Source organism: Procambarus clarkii, chromosome 39, assembly GCF_040958095.1.
Source record: "Procambarus clarkii isolate CNS0578487 chromosome 39, FALCON_Pclarkii_2.0, whole genome shotgun sequence".
NCBI lineage: Eukaryota > Metazoa > Arthropoda > Malacostraca > Decapoda > Cambaridae > Procambarus > Procambarus clarkii.
Genome location: NC_091188.1, coordinates 16,713,587 through 16,725,375, shown reverse-complemented (window position 1 = coordinate 16,725,375; position 11,789 = coordinate 16,713,587). Strand labels below are relative to the sequence as shown.

Here is an 11,789-nt window from a genome sequence, read left to right as displayed (position 1 = left end):
TCCCTGCATTTCTCCTGCAGTTGTCTGAGGGAAAAGACCAAGTCGATGGTGGACCTGTTAGCTCTGAATCCGCATTGTGATTCTGGATATACTTTCTCTGCAAGTACTTGGAGCCTCTTCAATGCGACTCGAGCAAACAGCTTTCCGACAATACTGAGGAGGGAGATTCCACGGTAATTGTTGCAGTCGCCCCTGTCACCTTTATTCTTATTCAGCGTGACGATGTTGGCATCCCTCATGTCCTGTGGCACCTCTCCTCCTTCCCAGCAGAGGTAGAGAATTTCATGCAGCTCCATGAGCAGGTTAAGGACGCTAATCACCACGTTTACGTTATTCTAAAATGACGTTACTCTTCCCATGAGTCAATCAAGTGCCGGTACTTCCGGACAGATAAATAACGACGTTACGTTAATGGAACAATGGAGCCTTCCTGTGAGTCGATCAAACACGGATTGAAGTTAATTACTTTGACTTCCTGAAACACGTCAATTACTCGGCCCAATGACCGTTAATTACGACAGACAATACTCTAATTTCTTGTCTGGCTGATGGCTAGGCTACCCTGAGACTACCGTGGCTGCTTTCAGGAAAAATAATTAACCCAAACGTATTCTACGTTACTCAAATTGTTAAAGAACAAATTCTCTTAAGGCAACGGGCGTTCCCTTGGTTACGTTATATTAATTGCCTCGCAATCACCTCACTGAATACTGGACTTCGATGTCCTACCAGATAACAGATTATAAAACCCAAGTACTCGTCTTCAGCCGAGTTCACCCACGACAATGATATCTCAATCTAACAAATCACAGTGATTTACGTTACAATCCGGTTGCCTTGACAATACTGCAGAACACTAGTAAATAACACTCGGGATATGAACCCTCACGAACACGGCCTCACAATGACTTACTGTACTGCACTCACATAGTGATTGCTCAACAGTAGCAACAATCACCATCAATGACAACCCCTTTGCAATAACACACACGGCAAGTACTCTAATTTCCAAGTATTAGAACACTGCATAACATTTACTGTTGCAAATGACCCAAGTGCTCTAATTACCACTTAGAACACTTGTCCACACATTGCAATCACCACAGTAAATAACACAATAACACTGGGTACCGTGACACTACGATCATATATTTATATAATTACAGCCGACACATGTAGCCTACAGCTATCAAACGTTAATGGGAACATTAGGAAGATCTCACACTCCTTAAATGACTTGGATGAGTGATTTATCGATCCCACAGTCGATAAACACTCCCGAGAATTACGTTACTCGACAGAGCAACGGCTGTCACTCCCGACAACCTCGTCACTCACCACAATTCTACCAAAATTACATTAACACTGCAGCCACAATATATATATATATATATATATATATATATATATATATATATATATATATATATATATATATATATATATATATGTCGTACCTAGTAGCCAGAACTCACTTCTCAGCCTACTATGCGAGGCCCGATTTGCCTAATAAGCCAAGTTTTACTGAATTATTATATTTTCTCTAATTTTTTTCTTATGAAATGATAAAGCTACCCATTTCATTATGTATGAGGTCAATTTTTTTTTATTGGAGTTAAAATTAACGTAGATATATGACCGAACCTAACCAACCCTACCTAACCTAACCTAACCTATCTTTATAGGTTAGGTTAGGTTAGGTAGCCGAAAACGTTAGGTTAGGTTAGGTAGGTTAGGTTGTCGAAAAAACATTAATTCATGAAAACTAGGCTTATTAGGCAAATCAGGCCTTGCATAGTAGGCTGAGAAGTGAGTTCTGGCTACTAGGTACGACATATTTATATATATATATATATATATATATATATATATATATATATATATATATATATATGGTATATATATATATATATTTATATATATATTGTATATATATATATATATATATATATATATTTATATATATATTATATATATATATATATATATATATATATATTATATATATATATATATATATATATATATTATATATATATATATATATATATATATATATATATATATATATATATATATATATATATATATATATATATATATATATTATTATTAAATATGACCGAAAAAGTAAGATTAATAATTCTAACACGAATTTTCTCAATCTTTCGTACATTACGCTTCACTGTTGGAGGTAAATCAAAAATCACTTCTCCAAAATTCATTTTTATTTCTAGTCTGACGCGACACGGGCGCGTTTCGTAAAACTTATTACATTTTCAAAGACTTCACAAATACACAACTGATTAGAACTTACGTATCTCTGCTATTATATCTACATTTGAGTGAGGTGGGAGGGATGACGTGGCATATAGTGATGTGGCATTAACACAAGACAGAACATGAGGGGATATTAATAGGGTATTAAAAGTATCAACACAAGACAGAACAGAAACAATGGGTATTGAATAGAAGTGTTTGTAGAAAGCCTATTGGTCCATATTTCTTGATGCTTCTATATTGGAGCGGAGTCTTGAGGTGGGTAGAATATAGTTGTGCAATAATTGGCTGTTGATTGCTGGTGTTGACTTCTTGATGTGTAGTGCCTCGCAAACGTCAAGCCGCCTGCTATCGCTGTATCTATCGATGATTTCTGTGTTGTTTACTAGGATTTCTCTGGCGATGGTTTGGTTATGGGAAGAGATTATATGTTCCTTAATGGAGCCCTGTTGCTTATGCATCGTTAAACGCCTAGAAAGAGATGTTGTTGTCTTGCCTATATACTGGGTTTTTTGGAGCTTACAGTCCCCAAGTGGGCATTTGAAGGCATAGACGACGTTAGTCTCTTTTAAAGCGTTCTGTTTTGTGTCTGGAGAGTTTCTCATGAGTAGGCTGGCCGTTTTTCTGGTTTTATAGTAAATCGTCAGTTGTATCCTCTGATTTTTGTCTGTAGGGATAACGTTCCTATTAACAATATCTTTCAGGACCCTTTCCTCCGTTTTATGAGCTGTGGAAAAGAAGTTCCTGTAAAATAGTCTAATAGGGGGTATAGGTGTTGTGTTAGTTGTCTCTTCAGAGGTTGCATGGCTTTTCACTTTCCTTCTTATGATGTCTTCGATGAAACCATTGGAGAAGCCGTTATTGACTAGAACCTGCCTTACCCTACAGAGTTCTTCGTCGACTTGCTTCCATTCTGAGCTGTGGCTGAGAGCACGGTCGACGTATGCGTTAACAACACTCCTCTTGTACCTGTCAGGGCAGTCGCTGTTGGCATTTAGGCACATTCCTATGTTTGTTTCCTTAGTGTAGACTGCAGTGTGGAAACCTCCGCCCTTTTCCATGACTGTTACATCTAGAAAAGGCAGCTTCCCATCCTTTTCCGTCTCGTAAGTGAAACGCAGCACGGAACTCTGCTCAAATGCCTCCTTCAGCTCCTGCAGATGTCTGACATCAGGTACCTGTGTAAAAATGTCGTCAACATACCTGCAGTATATGGCCGGTTTCAAGTTCATGTCGACTAAGACTTTTTGCTCGATGGTACCCATGTAGAAGTTTGCAAACAGGACACCTAGGGGAGAACCCATGGCGACCCCATCTACTTGCTTATACATGTGCCCATCCGGGCTCAAGAAGGAAACTCGAAACTGTGAACGCCAAGAAATCCGGACTCCACCTGCCAAAGATCATTGGGGAATATAAACCTGGATATGCGTATGGAAATGTCAAGACGCACAAGCCTGGAAACCCACTTCGGCCAATCATTAGCCAGATACCCACACCCACGTACAGACTGGCGAAGCGACTCAACGGCCTGCTGACTCCTTATGTTCCTTGCGCCTTCAGCCTGAAGTCTCCAAAGGAATTTGTGGACTTACTGCGGGGCACACGGGCCACAGGGATAAGAGCCTCGTTGGACGTAGAATCGCTGTTTACCAACGTACCTGTGGACGAGACAATCGGAATGATAGCCGACAGAGTGTATCGTGATCCAGCCTGTACTCCTCTTGACATGCCAGAAAGTATTCTGAGGAAACTACTCCAAGCTTGTACTAAAAAGGCACCCTTCTTGAGCCCGGATGGGCACATGTATAAGCAAGTAGATGGGGTCGCCATGGGTTCTCCCCTAGGTGTCCTGTTTGCAAACTTCTACATGGGTACCATCGAGCAAAAAGTCTTAGTCGACATGAACTTGAAACCGGCCATATACTGCAGGTATGTTGACGACATTTTTACACAGGTACCTGATGTCAGACATCTGCAGGAGCTGAAGGAGGCATTTGAGCAGAGTTCCGTGCTGCGTTTCACTTACGAGACGGAAAAGGATGGGAAGCTGCCTTTTCTAGATGTAACAGTCATGGAAAAGGGCGGAGGTTTCCACACTGCAGTCTACACTAAGGAAACAAACATAGGAATGTGCCTAAATGCCAACAGCGACTGCCCTGACAGGTACAAGAGGAGTGTTGTTAACGCATACGTCGACCGTGCTCTCAGCCACAGCTCAGAATGGAAGCAAGTCGACGAAGAACTCTGTAGGGTAAGGCAGGTTCTAGTCAATAACGGCTTCTCCAATGGTTTCATCGAAGACATCATAAGAAGGAAAGTGAAAAGCCATGCAACCTCTGAAGAGACAACTAACACAACACCTATACCTCCTATTAGACTATTTTACAGGAACTTCTTTTCCACAGCTCATAAAACGGAGGAAAGGGTCCTGAAAGATATTGTTAATAGGAACGTTATCCCTACAGACAAAAATCAGAGGATACAACTGACGATTTACTATAAAACCAGAAAAACGGCCAGCCTACTCATGAGAAACTCTCCAGACACAAAACAGAACGCTTTAAAAGAGACTAACGTCGTCTATGCCTTCAAATGCCCACTTGGGGACTGTAAGCTCCAAAAAACCCAGTATATAGGCAAGACAACAACATCTCTTTCTAGGCGTTTAACGATGCATAAGCAACAGGGCTCCATTAAGGAACATATAATCTCTTCCCATAACCAAACCATCGCCAGAGAAATCCTAGTAAACAACACAGAAATCATCGATAGATACAGCGATAGCAGGCGGCTTGACGTTTGCGAGGCACTACACATCAAGAAGTCAACACCAGCAATCAACAGCCAATTATTGCACAACTATATTCTACCCACCTCAAGACTCCGCTCCAATATAGAAGCATCAAGAAATATGGACCAATAGGCTTTCTACAAACACTTCTATTCAATACCCATTGTTTCTGTTCTGTCTTGTGTTGATACTTTTAATACCCTATTAATATCCCCTCATGTTCTGTCTTGTGTTAATGCCACATCACTATATGCCACGTCATCCCTCCCACCTCACTCAAATGTAGATATAATAGCAGAGATACGTAAGTTCTAATCAGTTGTGTATTTGTGAAGTCTTTGAAAATGTAATAAGTTTTACGAAACGCGCCCGTGTCGCGTCAGACTAGAAATAAAAATGAATTTTGGAGAAGTGATTTTTGATTTACCTCCAACAGTGAAGCGTAATGTACGAAAGATTGAGAAAATTCGTGTTAGAATTATTAATCTTACTTTTTCGGTCATATTTAATAATATATGTCTACAGGAAAGACTGCTACCAAAATATACTAATATATATATATATATATTATATATATATATATAAATCACACTTGTCACGGCCCTAGGAACTCAACAAGAAAATAATCAATTTGCTATCACTCCACAATAATCAATTGCCAGGAATCCCGGACGTTACACACTGACACTAACCTGAGCACTCAGTACTGGAATTCCACACCTGCAAGATTATACTACAAGGAAATAAAAATCAACAACAATGATTGAATTATCACAATTCTTACCAGAATGGAATATAAAATATTACATGGACATCCCTCTCAGTCCTTGGCTAATCTATGTATACTATGTTCCCGTGTATACCCACACACACACACACACACTTGACGGTGGAGAGGCGGGACCAAAGAGCCAGAGCTCAACCCCCACAAGCACAAGTAGGCGAGTACAACTAGGTGAGTACACTGTACGTCTGTCACACCAGACCAAGTCTCACTGGACTGACAAGATGTCGACAAGGGTGTTACTCTCGCTCGCCCACACTTCACTATCACCTCTGTAGGTGCTGTTAGTGACAATGGGACGGAACACCTGACTTTGAATTCAGGCTTTAGAGAATAATAACTCACCAGAAATACACACATAAGTACTTACTCATTTATTCAGCCGGCCTCACACACTCATAATTACCATACATGAAACACCCCCTGGCGGGTGGCTGCTCACGGCGGTGGAGATGGCTAGAGCGGTCCTCACGTGGTGTCTTACGAGTAATGGCTTGGCACGTCTTTCGAACCCTCCCTCACCCACACGGCTCAGTTTGGCACCCCCGACCCACGGCGGTGAAACGGAACGTTCGTACCCGGTGACGCGCACAACGAATAGCATCTTACACAAACATGGGAAATTTGCCTTATAACATTGACACGAATTTCCCCGTTCCTATCGACTGCTACAGAGCACTAGCAGGAGTTTGAACGTCCATAATCACTGGTATCGTGACCCACGAGCCCGTTACTGCTTGTATGCAAATTACCCCACGATCCCAGATTTCTCTCACTCGTTCCCTATCTATCTACCCCTCGATGATGACTCCAGCTGGATTCTGTCTGTGCAGCTGCGGGTCTTGGTGGTGGCGGCAGTGGAGGAGCTGAGGTGACAGTCACCACGACGTCGTCTTGCCCAATTTGGCCGAATGGGCAAGAGAGACACGTCAGGCAATGGTGGTGACTGGAGCACAATGATGCCTTGAGGGAGGAACACCGGCGATTCCCGCGTCCTCCTTGAAGGAACCAATGAGAGGGAGGCACACAACGGCTTACCCCTCTCAACCAATCAGAGACGGTGTAGCATGACCCTAGGGCACGCCAAAAATAGCCGACCAGCATGGCGGCTGAAGATGGACGCCTGCCGTTGCCATGACGACGATGCTGGAGCAAGCGGGAGGCCCACACTCTCCCAGGCCTCTCAAGATTCCCGCGCAAATCTTGAGTCCTCGCTCCAAGCCTTACAATGAAAAGATGCTATTGGTTATATCTCTGTCCACAGACGTGCTACCCCGGCCAGGGTAACATTTCTGGAATGCTGATGACTGGGGCTCTCACATGAGCCCATACACAAGAGGTTTCGGGTACAGGTTACCAAACTGAGTTCCGCGCACTTAACAAGTGCACTTAGCAAGTGTACTGGCCTCCACAGGCATAAGAGCGCCATTGTATGTGAGCTGGTGAACCATCCCCTCACAACTTCCTTGGGCGAGGAGGATGGATCCAGCCTGGACAATAATACCCATTTCACTTTTTCTCTTCAAGGACAAGAAAATGACAGGGAAATATAAGGTCAAGCTATTGAATATTATTAATATATAGAAATTACAATGTCTGTGTCTGTCAGTTTGTCTGAGGTCGGAGGCGAGACACACTGGGGTTCGCCTTGCCAAATTTGTCAGTTCATTGCTGATGGGTACGTGCCCAGTATGGACATTGGTTGGCACTATTTTTGTTATTTGGATTTTGGTTAGAATCTCATTTTGCCAATAACCTTCAACATAAAGCACTGATCATGCCCTATTAAAAAGTCTAGTCTGAATTCTTCCCCTTTCAGAACCAGATATACCCAGTTTATCGCTGATTCCTAACCGCTAATGTAGTGTGCACTCAGTGAGAAGGAGGGGCAGAGAGGGCGAGGGAAGGAAAGACAGAGGGAGAGAGGAGGAGAAAGATGGACATACAGGCAAACACAGAAACGGACAGACCTAGGCACTGCCACGGACCTACATGATATATTATATTAAAAAATAACATTATTTAATAACAGTTGACATATACATTTACACACAGTTCTTAATTAATTAAGAGGCAACACACAAGGTATATTTGTTGATAGCTCCACTAATTATTGCAGGTTTTAAGTACTTCTCCTTAAGTATCGGCTCCGTAATATTCATTAGTGTTGTAAACTGAAGGCTTATGCTCTTTTGTAAAATATTAAATATGAGACATGTTTATATTTTTGTAAAATACTCTTTTGTAAAATATAACAAAGAGACATGATCGTCTGCTAGCGGACGATCTGACAAGAGCCATGAACATGTGATGAGTGAGCTATGCTATGTATGCTAAGCCAACTTTGTCATCATTGACGGAGGATCTATGCCGAGTGATCTATGCTGTCCATGCTGAATGATCTATATAATCTATGTTCAGTGATCTATGCTAAGCAGTCAATGCAATGATATATGCCATCTATGCTGAGTGATCAATGACATCGGTGCTGAGAGATTTATACATGATGATGTTTACTATCTATGCTGAGTGATATATATAAACCACCTATTCTGAATGATCTTTGCTATATGAAGTAATAGATGTTATTTATGCTCAGTTATCAATACCATCTTTGCTGAATGATCTGTGCCATCTATGCTGCGATATCTTTGCTGAGTGATATAATACCTTAATACTGAGATATGTGACATAGTTTCTGAGAGACCTCAGACCGAGTGATCCGTGCTACTTGTTCTGGGTGATATAGTCCAAGAGTGTTGAGAGATCATTGTCGTTATGCTGAGAGGTACATGCCATCTTGCTTGTCTTTCACCTGGTTAACTCAAGAGCTCGATAGCGTTACACTCGATAGCGTTACACTCAATAGCGTTACACTCGATAGCGTTACACTCAATAGCGTTACACTCGATAGCGTTACACTCAATAGCGTTACACTCGATAGCGTTACACTCAATAGCGTTACACTCAATAGCGTTACACTCAATAGCGTTACACTCAATAGCGTTACACTCAATAGCGTTACACTCAATAGCGTTACACTCAATAGCGTTACACTCAATAGCGTTACACTCAATAGCGCTACACTCAATAGCGCTACACTCGATAGCGCTACACTCGATAGCGTTACACTCGATAGCGCTACACTCGATAGCGTTACACTCGATAGCGTTACACTCAATAGCGTTACACTCAATAGCGTTACACTCAATAGCGTTACACTCAATAGCGTTACACTCAATAGCGTTACACTCAATAGCGTTACACTCAATAGCGTTACACTCAATAGCGTTACACTCAATAGCGTTACACTCAATAGCGTTACACTCAAGAGCGCTACACTCAAGAGCGCTACACTCAAGAGCGCTACACTCAATAGCGCTACACTCAAGAGCGCTACACTCAAGAGCGCTACACTCAAGAGCGCTACACTCAAGAGCGCTACACTCAAGAGCGCTACACTCAGTAATGTTAAGTAAACGCCAGAAAGAAACGATGTTTGATATTTGTGGAATATTACATGTATTTCATAAACCATTTTAGGTTTATTCGCTGCTCGGTACTCTGATATTTACAGCACTTTTATACATCATAAAGACGAAGATTGACTTTTTTGTTTCTAACAAAAGGAAAAAAAAAATCTTTTTTTGCTGACACGTTGGAGGTTTTTTGGGAAAATGCGAAGATTCCAGTAGGTTTGAGGTAAGAGAGTCCCAGACTGTGGGGGACCAACAGTCCCCCAGACTGTGGGGGGGGGGGACCAACAGTCCCCCAGACTGTGGGGGACCAACAGTCCCCCAGACTGTGGGGGACCAACAGTCCCCCAGACTGTGGGGGACCAACAGTCCCCCAGACTGTGGGGGACCAACAGTCCCCCAGACTGTGGGGGACCAACAGTCCCCCAGACTGTGGGGGACCAACAGTCCATCAGACTGTAGGGGGGGGGACCAACAGTCCATCAGACTGTAGGGGGGGGGACCAACAGTCTCTCAGACTGTGGGGGACCAACAGTCTCTCAGACTGTGGGGGACCAACAGTCTCTCAGACTGTGGGAGGGGGGACCAACAGTCCCCCAGACTGTGGGGGACCAACAGTCCCCCAGACTGTGGGGGACCAACAGTCCCCCAGATTGTGGGGGACCAACAGTCCCTCAGACTGTGGGGGACCAACAGTCCCTCAGACTGTGGGGGACCAACAGTCCCTCAGACTGTGGGGGACCAACAGTCTCTCAGACTGTGGGAGGGGGGACCAACAGTCCCCCAGACTGTGGGAGGGGGGGGACCAACAGTCCCCCAGACTGTGGGGGACCAACAGTCCCCCAGACTGTGGGGGACCAACAGTCCCCCAGACTGTGGGGGACCAACAGTCCCCCAGACTGTGGGGGACCAACAGTCCCCCAGACTGTGGGGGACCAACAGTCCCTCAGACTGTGGGGGACCAACAGTCCCTCAGACTGTGGGGGACCAACAGTCCCTCAGACTGTGGGGGACCAACAGTCCCTCAGACTGTGGGGGACCAACAGTCCCTCAGACTGTGGGGGACCAACAGTCCCTCAGACTGTGGGGGACCAACAGTCCCTCAGACTGTGGGGGACCAACAGTCCCTCAGACTGTGGGGGACCAACAGTCCCTCAGACTGTGGGGGACCAACAGTCCCTCAGACTGTGGGGGACCAACAGTCCCTCAGACTGTGGGGGACCAACAGTCCCTCAGACTGTGGGGGACCAACAGTCCCTCAGACTGTGGGGGACCAACAGTCCCTCAGACTGTGAGGGACCAACAGTCCCTCAGACTGTGGGGGACCAACAGTCCCTCAGACTGTGGGGGACCAACAGTCCCTCAGACTGTGGGGGACCAACAGTCCCTCAGACTGTGGGGGACCAACAGTCCCTCAGACTGTGGGGGACCAACAGTCCCTCAGACTGTGGGGGACCAACAGTCCCTCAGACTGTGGGGGACCAACAGTCCCTCAGACTGTGGGGGACCAACAGTCCCTCAGACTGTGGGGGACCAACAGTCCCTCAGACTGTGGGGGACCAACAGTCCCTCAGACTGTGGGGGACCAACAGTCCCTCAGACTGTGGGGGACCAACAGTCCCTCAGACTGTGGGGGACCAACAGTCCCTCAGACTGTGGGGGACCAACAGTCCCTCAGACTGTGGGGGACCAACAGTCCCTCAGACTGTGGGGGACCAACAGTCCCTCAGACTGTGGGGGACCAACAGTCCCTCAGACTGTGGGGGACCAACAGTCCCTCAGACTGTGGGGGACCAACAGTCCCTCAGACTGTGGGGGACCAACAGTCCCTCAGACTGTGGGGGACCAACAGTCCCTCAGACTGTGAGGGACCAACAGTCCCTCAGACTGTGGGGGACCAACAGTCCCTCAGACTGTGGGGGACCAACAGTCCCTCAGACGGTGGGTGACCAACAGTCCCTCAGACGGTGGGTGACCAACAGTCCCTCAGACTGTGGTAAAACATAACGTCCAGGCCATATTAAACCGTGAGCATTCCCAGCTCGAGGAAAGATGGGTAGGTTGAGATGTTTACTAACGGAGCAGTAACGTGGCTGGGGCACCTCGGGTGTCATGATGGCTCTGGTTAGGTCTCGCTCCACGTCACCACACTCACCTGCAACTGTTCGCGTCTCAGTCATCATACTCATACTCACCTGCACCAATTCATCACTATGTCCACCAACTCACCTATGTCTACTAATCTACATATACTGACTTACACCTAATCACCGGCACCTGTTAACCAACATCTATACCTACTTAGGTACATCTACTAACTTAACCTACTCATCTATGTCTACTCACCGTCCTTCTCTCAATTACACCTACTTACCAACACCTACGCCACCTCACCTACACCCCCTCACCAACACCACCTCACCTACACCACCTCACCTACACTCCCTCACCTACA

General features: G+C 45.0%; 1 protein-coding gene across 1 annotated transcript; it reads right to left on the bottom strand.

Moving 5' to 3' along the window:
* Positions 1–8,677: 8,677 nt before the first annotated feature.
* Positions 8,678–11,448, bottom strand: LOC138372564 (keratin-associated protein 16-1-like). Its single transcript, XM_069338044.1, has 2 exons — positions 11,413–11,448; positions 8,678–9,139 (listed from the first exon to the last, which is right to left on the bottom strand). Exons 1-2 carry the CDS (start codon positions 11,446–11,448, stop codon positions 8,678–8,680), a joined length of 498 nt encoding a protein of 165 aa, XP_069194145.1.
* Positions 11,449–11,789: the final 341 nt, after the last annotated feature.